Here is a 20,889-nt window from a genome sequence, read left to right as displayed (position 1 = left end):
CTCGCACACAAGCGAAAGGCGTCCAGATACAGCGGTGCCCGTACCACAAAGGGAAACGGAACAATACTGATACAAATCTGTTAACGAAAACTCATGACAGTCTATATAACGTTTGATATCATACCGCCAGTATCAGTTTCCGGTGATGTTATGTTATCTGTGTTTTTCTGCGAAAGATTTCGATATTCCGAGGATCAATCCAACCATCGCCATTCCTAGGTAAACGTGTCCGTCTACCTGACTTGTGCGTTTGTTGTTTAACGCCGCATATAGGGATTTTCAAGCTTAATGTCGCCGATCTGTAAATGATGACCAGTCAATCTGATGAGAGATTTTGTGAGCAGCGGGACACAACGTCGGGGTAGATGACACGCCATCAGCGAAATCACCAAACTTGACAGCGACAGCGTCGGTCCCTGAGCCTTATTCCCTCACAGAGGTGAGACGTTTGATGGGTTATTGTACATGCAGGTACCGCGATTGAGTGAGTGAGTTTAGTTTTACGTCGCAATCAGCAATATTCCAGTTATATGGCGGTGGTTTGTAAATAATCGAGTCTGGACCAGACAATCCAGTGATCATGATCAACAGCATGAGCATCAATCTGCGCAACGTGGAACCGATGAAGTGTGTGAACCAAGTCAGCGAGTCTGACCACCCGATCCCATTAGTCGCCTCTTACAACAAGCCAAGTCAGCGAGCCTGACCACCCGATCCCATTAGTCGCCTCTTACAACAAGCACAGTTGCTTTTCATGGCAAGCATGGGTTGCTGAAGGCCTGTTCTAAACAGGACCTTCACGGGCCGCCGGTACATCGAGCAGTGTCACGTGTATTATTTGTCTTAGTTCACTCTCTGTCGTAATTTGTGTCCTGCTTCTTCGCTTGTTGCATGTCCACGTACCATACAGCGACTTATATATTATATTACCTATTCATTCATTGGATCTTCATCACGTCGCAACGTAACTTGACTCCGCTATCTTGGTTTTATAGTATTTCGTTACATTAGCACATATCATAGACATATACCGCTTTTATGTGTATTTTAAATAATTTACAGTTTTTAAATAGTGTGCATAGTAGTGTGAGGTTAAAATCAGTCACGTCACTGAGTAATACAGTGATGTTGTTCAATGATACAGTCACCGCACTCAGTGATACACACACTTGATTCAATGGTACAGTCACGTCACTCACTGATACAGTCACGTCACTCAATGAGGGTGCAAGCATCTGACAAAATGGGGCCCTATTTCCAACTTTCAGTAGGCGTGGTGGCCAATGGTCATGCGACATCCTGTCACGATTGGATTACAGTATGATCTCTGGTTGTTATTAAACAACGTAACCAACACTACATATAATATGACAGCATGGCTTTTCTACTTTGCGGATGGCCGTTCACGGCGGGTCATATAAACCTTCTGCGAATACTGAAATATTGTGTTATGCTTACATCCAGTGGTAGCTTCATCTCTGTTGCATAATCCCTTGTCCTTTGCGTTACCACTAAGGATACACGTCCTGTGTGGTGATATCAGTGCTTCTAACGGTCAGTCTCAACAGGTCATACAGCACTTCTTGTTGTACCAAACAGTCATGGAACATTCCTTCTGAGATGAAATGTCATCGTGACACCATCACGTTTCTTCGTTTGTAAACACAATACCTGGTCTAATCACTGAAGCACAAGTTTCGGATCTGCGTCATTAGGGTCACAAAGGTACAGCTGCCATGCTATGGGACGGCCTGGTTGCTTAGTTGTTAGAGCAACACATTGAAGACCTGAGTTCGGTTCCCCAAATGGGTACAGTGTGGGAAGCCTATTTTCAGATATTGCTGGAATGTTTGATAAAAGTGGCTTACTCCGTATTAATATAACCCCATCACTGTTGATGGCAGTTCAGCTCAGTATTATATTACTATTTCATTGTTTCCTCCAGGTATGTAAGTAATACCCCTGGCATTGTGACGTCACATTCACAACATGGCGCCGTCAATCGTCTGTCTGCTGTTCAGCTTATTTGTCATCACAGAAACAACCAATAACTGTGAGTAAATCATTTAGTATCCCTGAAGACAACATACGTAATTAGTTCATTCCAAATGACAAACGAATGTGTCTGCGTTCACATGTAATATACTAACCCCGATCTGACTAATCCTTGTTTGACCTCCCTAAAGCCAGCCAGGGTAACAACATGTAGCATCTTTTATCGTGTTTCTGTTTTATGGGAGTAAAACCCCGACCTGTCTTTGTCCAGGCACGACTTCCAGCCACTTCGGCCATTGAGGTGATTGTAGCAGAGTTTATCAATAGAAAAAAGTAGCACTTTCTTCCCTTATCTCGTACCCAAACAGTTTCAGTTGCAAAGTTCCATTCTTATTTCAGCTTGGTCAGTTCCAGACATGACGGTAGATGACGTCACAATGTCTCCCGATGGCTTTTATCACGTGCTAGGAGGTAGGACAGTGACGCTTACGTGCAGGGTGACGTCATCAACGTACAATTCAAGCAGCCTTGTAATCGCACAGAACGAGGATCGACGTGACGACGTCATTATGCCGGACGACGCTACAGCACAGGTCACCGTAACCAACATGGCGACGGGGACGTTTTTCTGGCAATGTTGTGTGACCACCTGCCCTTCCATGATAAACCGAAATCCATTTCATCCAAACATATCCACGGTCACTCTCAGATATGGTGGTACGTGCAGACACGCTTCAATGATATGAGTGATAGATCCTTACGTTTCATGTTGTCGACTCTTTAGCTTAACTTTATACCTCAAGTTGATATTAGTGGGAATAGCACTGAAATGGACTAGATGGATCGTCGACTGTATGGTGGCAATGCTTTGCCTGGCTCTGAGAGCGTGGATTGGAATCCCTAATGGGTCTGAACCCCAAAGGATATTAGAATTTGTAATCACAATTTGTAATTCTGGATTCACAAAAGTCCAGAAACTCTCCGCAGTGTGGCCAGTCTCTCACAAGCAATTTGACGAGAATAAACATGCAGCTGTTGTGAATAGATGCTGAGGATGAAAAAATGAAAATAAAAAAGTATTTCGAAAAATATACATTAAAACTCGCTCGTCCAGAATTAATGGTTTGGACTGCTGCAAATGAATAAAAGTATGTTTATAAGTATTTTGACACAAATTTCAACTCATTTTGACCTTATTCCGTCAGCTGCGGGCGATATTAAAATATCTGGCCTATGGATATTTGTATGTTGTAAACGAATGAGGGTATATTCTTAAGTATCATGAGACAAAATCCAACTCATTTTGACTTACTTTTGCTAAATTAGAGCAATTTTTTAGAAATCTCGCCCATCGGCGAATAACATTTGGCCCAAAGTACTTTACAGAGAAAATGAAATCTCATGTATATCATGCTGCATTTAACCACATTGTAAATGGATTTCTTTATATATCTAAAACTGTCTGCATGCGTGAGTATAAAAGTACTTGAAGTAACTATTCATTCTCTGTACAGAATAGAGAGAAAAAACAAATGGAAATTTTGTAGTTAAATAATGTGTATCAAAGCAGGCTGTTACCAAAGTCCTACTAAATTTGTTAAAACGTTTTGTGAAATATAAGGCTTAGTTTCATATGTGTATCATTTTGCAGATTCATTTAGTATAAATCAAAATATCGTTTTCTTTAAGATTACTACCATATATCAGCATTTGTGTTCGTAATTTTAAAATCAAGTCAGAAATATTTAGTAATATTCCTCAAATATGAATTTGGATTTTGACGTTGAAACCCAAATGGTGCATAAACGTCACAAGAGAATCTGCTACAAGCATGAGATTATGAAAGAAATTATCTACAAACACCGTAAGCTGATAATTCTACATTGTTAAAGTACAGAGAGAACAAAACTGGTGAAAGTATTTCACCTTGCCTCACTCCCATTAAACATAGCAAGCATTGTGAACAAGTACCTGCAGTGGCTGTTTTATTTCCACCAGATACAGATGTAAGTATTTGAATAGTACAGTTATCACGATCGCCCCACATCTGTGTGTGTGAGTGCGTGCGTGCGTGCGTGCGTGCGCGCGCGTGTGTGGAAGGGATGGGAGAAGGGGTGATGGTGATGGAGGTTAGAGCGGCTGAAAGTTGATATGTGTCAGTCTATACTTGGGGTGACCATGACGACAGTAATCGATATGGAAAACTTACGTTAATGTCATTCATTCTCCAGTGGTGTATTCCTTGATATCTTGACAAGTTACTTTCTCTCAAGACTCTGTTCCCTTAAGCAAGGGTCGCTGAACTGCAGTTTCTGTCTAGAGTTACCAGGACCAGGACCATACAACGCAGTTCGATTTGGTATATATTTCTAGGTGTGTCCACCATTCCTATCTGAGGGGGTTTCGATAGTGATACGCGTCTGAGATTTGCATGAATGTAACTGAAATACTCACTCACTCACTCACACACACACCACTCACTCACTCACTCACTCTTGTAAAACATATCTGCCTTCATTCCACGTACAGACCCCCCTCCACCGGTCAGCAACGTCACCTGCGTCTTCGACATGTGGAACCTCAACTGCTCCTTGACCATCAATAGCACAGGGCAGCATGTTGCCTGGATACTCACATACTGCATTAAGGAGTAAGCATTTATAACATTACTTAAATGATAGATGCCTGTCAAGGACCCCTATAAATGACTTCTCAACAGTGGTAAATGCTTCCACCTGAGGTGAATCCTATCTACTTTTTGACTCCCCATTTACGAAATAAATAAATGTGAGTAGAAATACCTTTACTTTCCTTTACTTCACCTGGTTGAAGAACAAATCGTGGTATTTGGTAGGGGGGAGGCATTCACAGAACAGGTTCAGTTTAGTTTTCATAAACAATATCCGAACGGTATATATCAATAATGTGCACTCGCGACATTGCCTTTCTCCCTCACGCAAAATCTCACCAAGACTGACTTTTTCTTTAAGTTACCTACCAGCAGACGACCCACTGGCGTGTCCTGGTAACCTCACCAGCAGGAAAGAGTGTGAACCTGGCCCTTCCTGGCCACGACCCGACCAGGCGGTGATGCTGTTTCGCTGCACGAATATCCTGAAACTGCAGATGTACAGGATACACGTGGATGGTGTCAGCAACTACGGGAGGACTACTTACGTCACAGACGTTTACACGGATTTCAGTGTCGGTCAGTTGACTTGTACACGTGTTATATAGATATCGTGTTCCTGTTTACGGTGTTTGTTTTGAAACATAGATAAAAGCTAGTCTGCGTTTCACTTAATGGCACTGATGATACGTCGAACTAGTATTTTTGTTTAAAGATCTTTACAAATGAATTTAGATATATTTGTCCTGTAAATTTCCGATCTCGCAATTTTGTGAAATTTCTGTAGGCGTTTTGCGCGCCTTGAACACACGAAAATATTCCAAACGGCAGTAAGGACTAGTCAGTCTTTTGTGATCATCACTGAGAGATGTTCAAGGTGGCTGTTATTGCTCAGCGTATTTTCATTCAAATGAAAGTCATGTTTCAATGTGTACTTCTTGATCAAAATGTACATTTAATGTACATCTGGGGGGGTTGTTCTGTGCCCCCATAACAATCGCCGAGAGAGTGCTCACTCTTAGCATATATCTGTCTGATAGCCATCCAAATCTGCAGTGTTGCTTACATAAGATCCCCGGTGTATGTTAACAGTGCAGTACAGTGCTGTGAAGAGTTTACGGGTAGGCCAGCACGTCACATCAACCAGTATCACACTCTTGTGGAACACTCCAGTATACATCCAACATACTCACACAGTGTACAGAGTGGTGATAACCCACGGCGACATTGTAATATCCAGTGTGGTGATCACATACGGCGACAAGGGATACCATAAGGTAGGTTACATCTTGCATTGTAATATACAGTGTGGTGATCACATAAGGCGACAAGGGATACCATAAGGTAGATTACATCTTACATTGTAATATGCAGTGTGGTGATGACCCAGAGCGAGATGAGATACCACGAGATAGGTTACGTCCTAGTAGACGCATGCAGTGTTCATTACCAAAGAGAAGCTTGCGGGACAAGCTTTCTACGGAAGAAAAGCAATATTTCTGAATGTCAACTTCTTAATTGTAAATAGCTCCACGTTTCGGAGCGTACGAGGAGTGTCCCAAAAGTGGTCGGAATCACTCTATTCTCGATGTCCAATATTAGTAAAACTTCCATTTTATTTTGAAGGAATCATTAGCAAGACATATCCAGAATTTCACATGCGTGGTTAATGTGATTTGTCATCACTACACATTGGGGTGAAATATTTCTTTAAACATTACAGAAAGTGAAAAACAACCTGTCATTTGGCACATCTTATATGTTGGCATGCGCTCAGATAATATGATATAAATATGTTCAGTTTAGTATGGATGACTTCAAAGATTTGGGTTGCTTGATATATAGTAAGACGAGGCTGATGTTAAAGGACACCCCTATTTTAATCTTTCAAAACCATTTTGTCCAGACATTAAAGTTGGCACTGTTTACAATATATTGAGAGTTGACACTTGAGTGACCGTTCAGTATTTTGTCTGGACCCTTGGCATCAGGTATGACGAAGTGAAAGCATAAGAATAAGTCATGTCCTTTGCTTACGTCTTCTGCGTTTTAGGGAGTAACAAGATAAAGTCAAAGAAAAAGGCATCGTGAGGCTGGAACATGGCAAAAACATTTTACTTGAGCTTGACAGATAATATGTAGCAACATAAACATAAAATCAGTTGCATATTTTATAATTGTCCATGTGAAGCCGAGCACTTTTGGGACATCCCTCGTATGATTGCTCCTTCACCTGTGAGAATAATATTTGTTGATTTTTCATCTGCCTTGTCATCATGCTATTTCACCTCATTTGTTAACTTTTCAAAAAAATATTTTAATTCTAACATCATCGAATGGTTTAATTCATATCTAGTTAACAGACAACGGTTTGTGCAGATTATTCAATTGTAAACACATCAACTGGTGCCCCTCAAGGCTGCTTTTATCACCAATCTTGTTCATATTGTACACCAATCACTGTGTATCCAACACAGAATCGTGTTCTACAATTTAATTCGCGGATGATGTTGCATTGCCTTATTAGGGAATCAGAACTTAGTTACAGAGCTGGATTTTTAAAACTTGTAGAATGGTGTAAATTTTATATTTTTGAATGTCCCCCCAAAACCCAATGAAATGATTACGTATTTTAGAAAAGCTAAATCAGCAATAATTGCTGTAACTATTGAACATAATGAAATCGAAAGAGTAACTTAAAACAAGAATTTGGGTAGTGTCTTAGATTCGAAAATGCCTGGGTCATTAAAACTGAGAAACTATATACAGAAGGACAAAAACGCTTGCAATTTTGTGGAAGTTGAAACATTTTAAAATCGACCAAACGGATCATGATGTTATTTTTAAAAATCTTTATTCAGAGTGTCATAACTTGTAATTTCTTGAATTGGTTCGGAAACCTGTATGTCAGGAATAAAAGTGTTTACATGGTCAGCCCGCTGGTCAGATTGAGCAGACGCCGACTTCGGATCATGGGACTCGGACATGCTATGGCGGCTTCTCACGTTATACATTGTGTGAGTAATTGCGATATTCTAACTCTCCCAGGACGTTAGAAGAAATGTGAGCAGCTACACCGTAACCAGTTTGAGACCGGCAAAGACATACCTCGCTGAACTTCGGGTTAAACCGAGATCGAGTCCCTACTGGAGCAAGCCAACCTACATCAACATGACCACCCTGGAGGCAGGTAAACGTTGTTCATGGGTGGCTCAGGGAACATAAGCAAACATCGAGGGTACATCAACCCACGTGGTGAATTCTCGACACGGAAACTAGATCTGAGGTGTGCACATGGATGCAGACAGGTTACAGGTTGTCACAATACCTGAAATGTATACCATGCAGTCTTTACCCGGATAGTTCACTTACAAATGACCTTAGTTCGGATTAGCAAGTGTTCTGATTGACGAATGCAATAGCTCCCCCGTTGATGACAGAAATGGTCTTGATTACGAGCTGCTCGGCCCCAAGAGGTCCAAAGTAACGAGATTTTGTTGCTCTGTGTATTCAAAAGGAATGTCTGAACTGAATTCCGTACGCATATATTTGGTTCAACGGTACCTGTCACGCTCATCACTTTTCTTTATTCTTTAGCTCCCGGTGTTCCACCTGGGCTCAAGCCAGGAATGTATACACGTTGGGAAGACGGTGTTCATCTGATGGTATTCTGGCAAGTGAGTGAGTTTGGTTTAATGCCACAGTGAGTGGGTGTGTCAAAGCATGTGGTAAATGTGTGTCCATCTTCATCTGAAGTGATATTCATTATTATCTTACCTCACACATAAATGTCGCTGTCTGATTGGCTGAGTGCTCTTCTGTTAATTTCAATACACCCCGCTGCCAATAGCAACTGATTCGGTACTTCGTGGTAGTGATTCTTTATCTCGAATAACATTGCATCACGAATGATGAACGGAAATTACCGATCTTTTTCGAAAGCAAATTGATGGAAGGGAGATAACTTTAAATCTGTTTTTCTTGTGTCGTCCTCCATATATTTGCCTCGCATTCCAATATATAAATTTTGACAAACCGTTCAAATGTAGTCCCTGTGAATATTAGGGAGGGGAATTACACAGCGGTGACTTTACTAAGACAATACCTACGGGGGAAAATAGCAAGATGCATGATTCTAATCGTTTGATTCACACAGGTTGGCTGAAGTGTACGATCCGATACTCATGCTTCAAACAGTTCAAATTAACATTGAGGTGTTCGGTAAGATAAATACGTTGTTCACTGGTCCCTCGAGCACAGGGGACATAAATAAACATCGAGGATACCTCAACCCCTGGTACCCTCGTGACCAGTGAACAACTTAAGATGTAAGTGTAGAAACGGTGATGCCGGTGCCCTGTATGGTTGTAGCGATATTCTAGCAATTACCCCTAGCTCCTAACAGCATGCCCATATCTGGAATTAAACTCGGGTGTACAAGGTGACTCGCGAATACCTCAACCACATGGCTACTCCATCGGATATCAAGACTGTCCAGACAATTAACACATCTCGATACCTCGTGGAGATCCGAGTCTTCAGCTTGAACTCATGCTTGTCGAAAGAATGGTGGCCAGACTCTCTGACTTCGTTGATAACTGTCATTATATCCCAGTTGTTTAGGTCGATGCCCATGATGTTAATCACTTTATTGCTTCGTCCAGACTCGATCATTTACAGCTGGAATATTGCTGGGAAGTGAAACAACTTTAAAACAACCATACACCTTAACGATAGACCATTGTTTCTTCAAAAGAAACATTATTTGTCCGTTTGCTCTTACTCCAGGCGGTGCCTCCAGCTGAACGCAATGGTAAAATCACTCACCATCAGGTGTGTCTGGATGTCCCCAACAGCGCCTCCCCCTCCTGCAACTCCTCCATTCCTGGAGATCAGTTCCACTACGTCCTGCATCTCCCAGAAGGTACCGGAAACTATACGGTCACAGTCCAAGCAGGGACACAAGCTGGCCTGTCACAAAACAGTAGCCTCCAAATACCAAGCATCGGACAAGGTAACGTCCAGACAGAGAATCCTAGAGAATCACAGTACAAACTACTTAGATATATTGCCAGTGCTTGGAACATCGGCCATGGGTCATCATCGGAATGTTTTGGTTTGCTTCTTTCGTGGTACAGGTCGGATTATTGAGTTACGCCATATAAAATATCTGCTAAAGGCAGACCATTTTTTGGTTTTTGCTGAGCGTTGTATTATTAGCGGTGACAGAGTGAGATAGATCGCAGACGTAGGTGAGGATTCGAATCCTGGATGGGTTCTAACAAAAGTAAGAGAGTCTGTATTTTACTCAGAAAATGTAATCTTTAATATGATATATTTTACATCCTCAGACTGTACTGTATTGTCCACTGCCACCAACAATGTTTGGTGAAGTCAAGGCTATTCGGTCCTTCATTTCAGAACCAAGCTAAACATTGTTTTAAGCCAGAAAATGAAGTGGACTGTCCCTTAGTATCATTTCTATACTCATATCCTCTTGGCTTTCTATACTGATATCCTCTTGGCGAGTGACACACAGTCACGTACCACCGTCACAATCTGAACTCATCCCGATTCAATACTACTGCAGCCCCTCGGCGTCCTTTGTACGTGACTGTGGAACAACTGGACGATTCAAGCTACAACGTCAGTTGGGTGTTAGCCAATCATAAGGTCAGACTGGATCACGTGTATGTCACATGGTGTCAAGCTCTTCGTACCAATGAAGAAGTAACGTGCATAGTAAGTACTGCATCTAAGTCATTGTCCAAGCAATGTTAGTAGCTATTTAGTTATCATAGACGCTTTGGTGGATGGTACATAGGAGTGTCTATAACCGAAAAACAAGTGTCTGCATTCAGAAGCTTTTCTGAAAGATATTTTAAAAGCGTGGAAGTCCCAAATTATCTCTTTATATGAAAAACAGGCTTTTTAAAGACAGTGGGTCCAGAGCTTATACAGGAATAGAGGTGTATCAGGACGATCGAGAATTCCTTCTTAGCTTCGGGAGATAGTTTACTTCATCATGGCCTCAATTTTAGTTAGTCTAGTTCTGTTCGTGCTGGAATACTGATGGTAGATGCATAAACTGATTTGTCAGCAATATCAAACTCATCGATTTCCAATGATCCCAACGATCAAGTCCGGTATTTTAATTACGGGTGGTAATTATATGTGTGAATTCGTATTTGTATCCCCTCACTCACTCCTTTATTGCCCCGGGGCAGAATGACGTTCACGCAGTAGAGCTAGACGGAAACGCCACTTCCTACATTGTACAGCACCACCTGGATCCAGGTCTTGGAAAGGGGGCGTGGTTCGGTGTGTCTACAAGCGTTGATGATGTCAGTGATGGAACCACTTGGAATCAGTGCATATTTGTCAAAGATGGAGGTACGTCCCTTGCTTTAACGAATTTCCTGATTTTCCAAGGCCACAGGACAGGCCCCTATAAAACAGAAACGCATTTGTTTACAAATATTGCTATGATTTACAGGGCATACATGATAATACACGTGTTATGTGTACAAACAGATTCTTGTAATATTAAATGTAAACATATATATACACGCCTTTGTAAATGTTTAGAATGGACAAATCTCTGGTTTGAAGAGAAATCATTGGAGTTTAATTTCTCTGATTTCATAAGCATGAAATATATTTGCATAACTTTCTCAAAAGTGTTTCATTATTTGTCGATAGCAGGGACTTAAATTTATAGTATTTATGATGTTTCTCATATACACATGGCAAGAATTTTAGTTTAAGTGAGTTATATTCAGTACATATAAGAATAAAGTGATTCTCGTCTTCTACACTTAGATTACACAATAGGCTTGTAGTCTTACAACCTAAGTCAGTACGTCCAAGGAGAAAATGAAAAATACTGCCTCTTCAGTAACCTGTTCGGTCAAAAGCAAAACTGGATACCGACGGCTGAAGGCGCCAGTTGTAGGGCACATGTGGAACTCTGAATGATATGTTCCAGAGATGGGTAGTCCACCAGCCATGAACGTGTTGGCGAACGCAAGTACAGCATGGTTACCCCTAGGGTTCAGTTACTGTGACGTGTCACTGAACAAAGCCCGGCCTGACGTCTACGAAGTCTCCTTCCAGTCCTCAAATACAACGTCATGTTCTGATGTCAACTGCACCGATGGTAAAGATACTGTTTATTTGTTTGTTTTATAACGCCGCACTCAGCAATATTCCAGCCATATGGCGGCGGTGTGTAAATAATCGAGTCTGTGCTAGATAGCCCAGTGACCAACCTCACGAGCATTGATCTACACAATCCGGATACTATGACATGTGACTACCATGTCAGCGAGCCTGGCCGCCCGATCCCGTTATTCGCCTCTTACGATAAGCATGGATGGCTGAAGACTTAATTCTGACCCGTATCTTCACTTGTGGCGACCTAATCAAAATGTGTCATTGCAACATCAATCAGTAAATGAAGCTTTAGCGAGGTGAGAAAACAAAACAAACCAAGAATCTGATGTTGTAACTTGCAGGTTCAGTCATACAGATGTCTGCTCGATTTGACACAACTGGCGTCATTCTAACTGGACTTACCCGTCCGGGTATGTACTGTGTCTGCCTGAGGGTGAGGAGTTCACTGACTGTGGGGCCCTACAGCCACCCACCCAAGCTGGTGGATCTGTCAGGTGGGTAAAACACTGGTGGAAGACAGTGTTATACGAAACTGGGAGACAGAACGTCCTGACGCCATGTTGCATGTATATACTGACGCACAAAAGAAAGTACACACCTTTATTATTCGAAAAGTATTTTGATTTTTACTGACTTCGTCGCAGTTGGGTACATTGTCTGTTTGGCATTGTCTGTGACCTATAAATCACTGTTTAATAAATTCTAAATAATTAAACTGTTTCATTTAGGACGTCATCCAAAACTGCCATACTTGCACTGTGTTTCATATGTCACTCTATGACGTAGTATTAGCATAAACTGTAAAACTTCACAGTAGGAAATATCCTCCACATATATATATTTCGATAATGACTAAAAGAAATATTGTAGACTGCCCCACAAACCTTGAACACAGGCGGATCTAGAGGCGGGGTACAGGGGTGCGCACGCTCACCCCCACCCCCAACTTTATCAATAGTGCGCACCATTTCCACCCACACACCACCCTCACTCAAAAAGATGTATCATCCCCTCTTGAAGCACATTAATATCCCCACTGCCATGCCCTTCCTGCAATGCGAAAGCCCTAAATGACTCAAGTCTAAATTTCTTCTGGTTCTGAATCAAAGCAAAATGCATTGGCTCACTTTCAAGTTAAATTGGTTTATTTGTTACTCTCTGAATCAAATTATTACATATGCTGAGACTAAACGTCAGTCTGAGTCTGTGTGTGCCCAAAGAGTCCAGCTCGTACACCTGCATACAATAAACAGCCCTAAAATCTATTCTGTATAAATGCTGCAATGGTAGCTACCTCGTTGTAGAAGGTCCAGTAGCTCTGACACTATCGTGAGTGTCCAAATGAAAGACAAGCAATGATTTCTTTATAAACGGTAACCCTTGGTTTCCAGCAGTAGCCTCCTCAGATCACCATAGAAACACCTCAAACCACCGTAGTGCCATCCTCAGACCACATTAGTATCATCCTCAGATCACCGTGGTACAATCGTACAACCGTGTAGTACCATACTCAGACGCCGTAGTACTATACTCAAACAACCTTGGTACCATACTCAGATCACCTCAGTATCATCATCAGACCACTGTAGTACATCGTAGCCAGCCTCAGACAAACGTAGTACAATCACCAGATCCCTGTAGTGCCATCATCACACCACTGTAGTACCATACACAAACCACCGTAGTACCATACTCAGACAACCCTAGTACCATCTTCAGATCACCTTAGTACCATCCTCAGACTACCATAGTACCATCCCCAGTCTACCGTAGAGAGAAAGGTCGATAAGACGTTTTGCTTCGGTATTAAGAATGCGTCTAAACTCGTAAGACAGTAAAACATCCATCAGATGAAAGTTTGCAAAATAATGTGTAGCGGCCTCTAAGTGAGCATATGAACACGATATTCTATTGTTGCAGTCCTCACAGATGACCCGAAACCTGTGGACACTGCTGAAATTGTGGGCGTAACGTCAGGTCTGGTGATTATGGTGATCGTGGCAGTGTTGTGGTAACATGTATTTCTATTTGAATATTTATTGTTTTAAGGTATCAACAGTATCAGTGTTAATTTGTGTAGAAGAAATCACAGAATTTGTTGTAAGTGAGTTATGTACTTTTTTTTAACCTTTTTCCTCATGTGAATTGTGGCTTCATGGCTTATAAAATGTCGAGGCAAATCTCGGATTCGACAATTACATTTCCTCGCTTGTGAGACGAACCTCTGCTTTTCACATTGTTTCATTTACGAATCTAAATACGCAGGTGAAGTGGTTCTGAGAATACTTTCAGAGAACTGTACATTACAACGTTGCAATGATCCGTTACAATTATATCCACAGACGTATCATAATACCAAAGCTTGTGATAGTCGCGAACTATGGTTTATATTCAATAAATATGATCTACATTCAAAAACTGACAAAACTATAGAAAGTATGCATGAAGTATGTATGTACAAATAAGAGTATTCTTACAGGGGTATTTGATTGTCATGTTGGTGTTGGTCAAGGTTGTGTCCTAAGTCCCTTTCTGTGTAACATGATGGAATGTATTTGTAATATTTTCCAGCCTTGTTTACCATCGTCGATGCCTGAACCCTCTGAAGAAGATACCGATTGACCTCGACATGTTCAGGGTAGGTCTAAAGTTACGTTTTAACAATGGACTGCTTTTTATGTGATACGTTCTTATTTCTGTTCTGAGACTGAACTGTGTAATCTACTAGCATGTACAGTGCTCCTTAGGGCTCGAATTCAGAACATTAGATTTTTTCTTTTTTCAATTGTGATTTTTTTATGCACATTAGTCGTGTTTCGTTAACATGGCCCTTATTATAACCGGACATAGTGATTCATTATATACACGTTATAATTCAGTAAATGCACTCCAATGCATTTGAACATTCCAGTCTGAGTCCTTGTCGAACTACAAACCTCCAAATAAGATGTTAGGCCTCAGTACCAAATAAGTTATTAGATCTCAATAAGTACCAACCGTGATTCCCTCAGATAGAGTTTTGGATATTTGGCCATATTTATCATGAGATTGGAATTATTCCTTGTTTTCTGTTTGTTAAATGAAAAAAGTGAAAAGACTTTTTAGTACGCCTCCTGAATTTTCCACAATAATTAGCAATATTGTCCAATTCATGATAAATGTTTTTTGTACGATGATTTTAATTTCTTGATCAGTAAAGTTCTGAAGTAACCTATTTTTTTCGTTTCTAGGACATGGAGCATGGCGATGCTGGTAGTAGCGATGAGGTAAGAAGATTCGCGAGAGTTGCGAGACAGTTATGTTTTTCACCATCTTTTGTTAGCGTAGATCCATGTTTTCAACATGATACCAGTCCGTCTCACGCAACTTTTCTATTGTTTATATGTTTCTCCAAAATGTGGTCTTGAATATATCCTGCAATTCTTTTTTAATACCAACAAGATTCCCAACCATCAATCTTTAAATACACCAGTGAACAGTGAACATTTGTTTTTCTTCGATTAACGTTTTTCTGTAGCAGTATTATATTTATAACAACCGTTGAGAATCGCGTTTTTTTCCAATATTTGTTATATTGTTCTTCCAATAATTTCAGAACCAAATAAGTTCAGAGAATCCAGCTTTCCTAGATGTTCCCGCTGACCCAACGCCCGTGTCCAGTTCCTCAGCACACATGGATGATGAAGCCAGATTGGAAAAGAACCTCTCCGATGATGACGCCCATCTTGAACTACGTGTTTTACAAGCAGAACAACCCTTCCGACCAATCGACACAGACTCAGGCAACGCCAGCGATGCAGCCACGGTGGCAGCATCAGTCGGTTTTGTTGGTGGTGTAGAAGGTCCAAAACATGCACCAGAGGATATACAGGATAAACCGACGTCAGAGTCAGAGTCATATCTTTCATCGGGCTATAATTCCACACAAAACCAATCGAAAACTTCTCGGAGCAGCACCGGGGGGAGTATAAAGTTGACACCGGAACCTAATCATCAGAGTGGACATCAAGAGTTGGAGGCCCACAGCAATCCAGACAACATGGCTCCATCCTTCTTGCCTAGCAACAGCAGAACAGCTTCAAGAGTGGAATCCCAAAATGAAATCGTGGCTGAAGTTGGCCATGGTGAGTACGTGGAATACCCTGGACTAATATCACATGTTAGAAACGTGGAGCAGAATGACGCAAGGAAGAGAGATAAAGAAGAACAGCTTCATTTGGATGATAACTGTCCTGGGCAAGTTCATGGCTCAACAGATAACCTCGAGTACGTCCGGTGTAATTCCAGTGCGGGTGTCCCGAATGCCACCACAGAAAACCTCGAGTTCGTCCCGTGTAGTGACAGTGCGGATGTACCAAATACCACCACAGATAACTTTGATTACGTCCGGTGTAACGCCAGTACGGATAACCCGAATGACCACACAGATAACTTTGAGAACGTCCAGTGTAGTGTCAGTACGGATGTCACAAATGCCCTCACAGATAACACCGAGAACGTCCAGTGTAGTGTCAGTACGGATAACCCGAATGCCCCCATAGATAACATTGAGAACGTCCAGTGTAGTGTCAGTACGGATAACCCGAATGCCCCCATAGATAACATTGAGAACGTCCAGTGTAGTGTCAGTACGGATAACCCGAATGTCCCCATAGATAACACCGAGAACGTCCAGTGTAGTGTCAGTACGCATGTCACAAATGCCCTCACAGATAACACCGAGAACGTCCAGTGAAGTGTCAGTACGGATATCCCGATTGCCCTCAAAGATAACTTTGAGTTCGTCCGGTGTAATGCCAATTCGGATTTCCCGAATTCCTCCACAGATAACTTTGAATACGTCCGGTGTAGTGTCAGTGGGGATGTCCCAAATGCTGTCACAGATAGCCTTGAGTACGTCAGGTGTAATGTCAGTACGGATAACCCGAATGCCTCCACAGATGACCTTGAGTACATCAGGTGTAATGTCACTTCGAATGTCCCGTATGCTGTCACAGATACATTTGAGTTCGTCAGGTGTAGGGCTCACAGATCCACTGTGGGTCATGTTCAACCTGAATCAATCTGAATCAACCTGAATCGTGTGATAATCAGAGGACTTGTATGAACTAGTACGTATGACTATGCTTAGATCCCATAGATGTTCCTTTGGACTAGACCTACCACATATTATCTGTGTTGTGAACCTTTACATTGTTCAGATGTAGACCATCTTGATATTACTTGTGGTCTGAAATGTGACTGTGTTCTGACCTCAAACAGAAATTACTTGTGGTATGTACAGTTACTATGTTCAGACGCCCCTCATATTACCTGTGATCTAGACCTTCTAGATATTACTTGTGGTGTTAGTCTGTCATACAGACCCTGAAGTATATATATCCAAGAAAGCCCATGCAAGTCTAGAAAATGTGGCAAGTCTAGATTTCCATAGCTTCAGGAAATGAAGAAAACCTCAGGGCTGCATTTCATTATATTATTTTTTTTCAGTATGAACGCTTTTTCAGTACATTATGTTCTTTCAGAGACTAGCTGTTAGTCTATTGTGGTATGCACTGTGACTATGTTCACATCTCCTACACATGGCAAGTGCGATTTACCTTTACTGTTCAGATCCCATAAAATAACTTGTGGTATGAACCACGACTGTTCAGTTGCCAAGTGTATGGACACCGACTGTGCTGTTCTCCGGGATATGTCGTGTTGTATGTGCTTATATTAAGATCTTCTAGACACAAATATGTAGTGTGAACCATACTGTTCACATACAAACCACATGTGAATCTTTATTTTCAGATTTCCCAGAAATTATCCTGTGGTATGACCATTGCCTATATTAAGACTGTGTCTTTTAGTTTCTCAGGTCATAGGTTGCTTTTGTCAGACATGACCAAGCAAGCATGGCTATTTAGAATGTATCTTCTATTAGGTTTCTCACAACGTGGGTCAGTATGGTTGTATGTCGCTTTTAGCAAAGTTTCAGCAACATCAGAAGTGGCCTTCACACATCGTGCCCATGTGGAATACACCCCAGTGTTTACTTTCCATGTCATCGACATGAAGGTACAAGTCCGTTTGGTTTCATGTGTGACCGAGGAATTGGTCACTGACACAAAATCTAATAATGGCGACAAAACCAAATTTTGCTCAGTCACATGAAATCTACAGGCCATCTCTGATGATTTGTCTTAAAATTTTGGATACTCGAATAGAAAGGTTGACGATCGACGTAACTTTGATTAATCATTGTGATGTGCCGTCATGAGCACGCTTGTAATCTGTCGGCATTAGAGAGAAAGTGTATTTGCATCGCAGATAAGGGGGGTCAAGAATGCTTCCCACTTTTGGAGCGCATGTGAAAGGAGCTTAAGTTTTGTAAATCTCGAAATATTCTTGCATGTGCAGTGACTGGTCACTGAGCAGTTCGTCAAGCCATGGGATAGAATGCAGTCACGGGTACACCTTTGTCGTTCACACCTGGTTATTATACTTAATGGTCACTTTTTGTACATACCTGACACGTTCTATCTATTCAAAATTATTATAAATAACGTTTTGTCATCTCTTGTTTTCCTTCTATTTCTCAAATAAAGTGACGATTCTCTTGCTTTATCAAATGAACAAAATGGTCCCAGGGTTCATGTACATATATGCTCTATATGAAATATTTCCAAAATTGTAAAGATATCCGTTTTAGTAACGGCAGTATGAAATAGTTGGAAATGTCAGTTCCTTGGGAACACATCAGTTATAACGTTAAGGCTTTTGGAGCAGATGTCCTTAACGGCGTCGCGACAGCACCACGCCACCTTCACTAGACTACGTGTAACTCGACGAATGGTGATCTGTTCACTCCTCTTGCAGGACCCCCACGGGTTCAGTCATGCGTTCCATGCGTGTTTATTTGGAGAACGGTCTGGACTCATTGATAGACATGGCATTGTATGAATGCTGTTGAAGGTGATCCGTGACGATTCATGAGCACGAGCGTTATCAGGGCCCACAAAGGGGACAAACAAAGGTGTCTGTATGTGCGGCATGTGCAACGTATAACATGTTTTTTGGTGTTGTGTCAGACATAAACGTTCATATCATATTTGTCATCAATACGTATCTTTGTTCTGAAACATTTACAATTATTTATCATTTCTTTACAAGAGTATATCATTTTACTGACTGTTTATTATTATAAAGGTGCAGTTCCTTGTGTTCTGGCTTTCCCCTTTATTTGTTGTCTGGATATTTATTCATCCTTAATGGGAACCAGAATGAAAGCATGTTTGTGCCAAATTTTGTCTAACATTTTGTAAGTATGATATACGTGGATGAAAGAATCTTCGATACTTCGCTTTATTACTTATTAAAGGCACACGTAGCCTGCGCTTTGGCCGAGGTTATACTTTCATGCATTACAGTCTTACAAAGATCCGTGACTGAATGTAAGATTAGCAAATCTGGAGTGAGACAACGAGAAACTGATGGAGCAATGCGGCGAAGTTTTTTACACAATGTTTTTTTTTTTTCAATTTGAACGTTTTGCTGATAAATCTGGAATAAGGCAAGGAGAGACTTTACCACCTCTGGTCTTCTCGATTTCCCTGATAGAGAGATGAGTTTCCATACAATTTTATACAATTTGAACGTTCAGCAGATATGCTTACAGTTCTTATTTCGCATAAACATATGATACAGGTTTCCATGGTAATAACCCTCTCCCCAGCACGTTTCCCACGATTATTGTAAAAAATGAAGACAAAATATATTTTCAGTGGAGATGTGAAGAATACTAAAGCGAACGGGTGTACTGTTGCAGTCTATTAATTACCAAATACTGACAATACTGCAATAGACGGTAAAACAATGATAATAGTACAAAACAGGATTAGGATTAGGATGATTAGGATGCTGATGTTTACCGTCGTTGAAACTATGTATAGCAGATGCTAAAAGTAATTTCATATTTCCACCTGAACATTTTTTCTCATGCTTCAATATTTTGCTTACGAATACCATAACCGTTCAAGAGCGGTGAAACATATTAATATTTTTGAATGGACTAACGTTATTTTAGATACTACGGAAAGTAAATTTGTTAAGCAGTTTCCCCTTCTTAGCAAATATTTAGTGTACCCTTAAGCGATTTCTAACCGTATTGTAAGACACATACAATCATGTTCTACCTGTAGTCAGGTCAGTGGCATGGCATCTGTCTAGAACATCGTTGCTATTTCATCCATATATGTGTAATAATTAAAACGTTGCTATTACAACGTTTTTTGTGAGTGGTACTTTTTGGTGCTGCGTTACCTTCGCGGTAAACGCCTAGATATTTCGGCCACAAGGGGTCTTCATACTAGCTTGCCTGGGCCGCCATTTTATCAAAAGACTTGGGTATTTGGTCCAAGCAAGTTGAGCATCACGTCCCGTCAGCGTGATAGTTGACACTCTATTAAGTATGTCTGTTATCAATTGACAATTACCCTGATTACATGGACAACGATGTGACAGCCGTATGTCACGTCATTTACACCCGCAACATAGCTGGAGCTTACACTGTTTCATATTATATAGATATCTGCATGGAGATTCACAGTCAAAAAACACTCTCCGTAGAGCTGTATGGCAACAGGATCATTTCATGTTCCCAATAGTCAAAGGTCCAATCATATCGACCATGCCATAGCCCCAGCCTTTAGTGTTTTCAATGGTTACTTTTTATATACAATCAAACATGAGCAACGTTTAATGTACAATCAAACATGAGCAACGTTTAATGTACAATCAAACATGAGCAACGTTTAATGTACAATCAAACATGAGCAACGTTTAATGTACAATCAAACATGAGCAACGTTTAATGTACAATCAAACATGAGCAACGTTATATGTACAATCAAACATGAGCAACGTTTAATGTACAATCAAACATGAGCAACGTTATATGTACAATCAAACATGAGCAACGTTATATGTACAATTAAACATGAGTAACGTTATATGTACAATCAAACATGAGCAACGTTTAATGTACAATCAAACATGAGCAACGTTTAATGTACAATCAAACATGAGCAACGTTATATGTACAA

At 40.9% G+C, this 20,889-nt stretch overlaps 2 protein-coding genes across 2 annotated transcripts in view; both read left to right on the top strand.

The window, feature by feature from the left end:
- The window catches only part of LOC137291607 (scavenger receptor class F member 2-like), a 251,613-nt gene that overhangs the window by 120,202 nt on the left and 110,522 nt on the right, over positions 1–20,889 (top strand). The gene's annotated exons all lie outside the window — the stretch shown is intronic.
- Positions 206–19,009, top strand: LOC137291602 (uncharacterized). Its single transcript, XM_067822984.1, has 17 exons — positions 206–439; positions 1,946–2,053; positions 2,395–2,712; positions 4,525–4,645; positions 4,986–5,203; positions 5,717–5,901; positions 7,673–7,814; positions 8,222–8,301; positions 9,413–9,638; positions 10,215–10,366; positions 10,852–11,017; positions 11,613–11,783; positions 12,142–12,294; positions 13,721–13,811; positions 14,372–14,438; positions 15,031–15,066; positions 15,396–19,009. The coding sequence occupies exons 2-17, from the start codon at positions 1,990–1,992 to the stop codon at positions 16,533–16,535; spliced, it is 3,330 nt and encodes a 1,109-aa protein (XP_067679085.1). The 5' UTR covers positions 206–439; positions 1,946–1,989; the 3' UTR covers positions 16,536–19,009.

Source organism: Haliotis asinina, chromosome 7 (assembly GCF_037392515.1).
Source record: "Haliotis asinina isolate JCU_RB_2024 chromosome 7, JCU_Hal_asi_v2, whole genome shotgun sequence".
Classification (NCBI taxonomy): domain Eukaryota; kingdom Metazoa; phylum Mollusca; class Gastropoda; order Lepetellida; family Haliotidae; genus Haliotis; species Haliotis asinina.
Note: the sequence above shows the minus strand (reverse complement) of the source record. Positions and strands in the feature narration are given on the sequence as shown.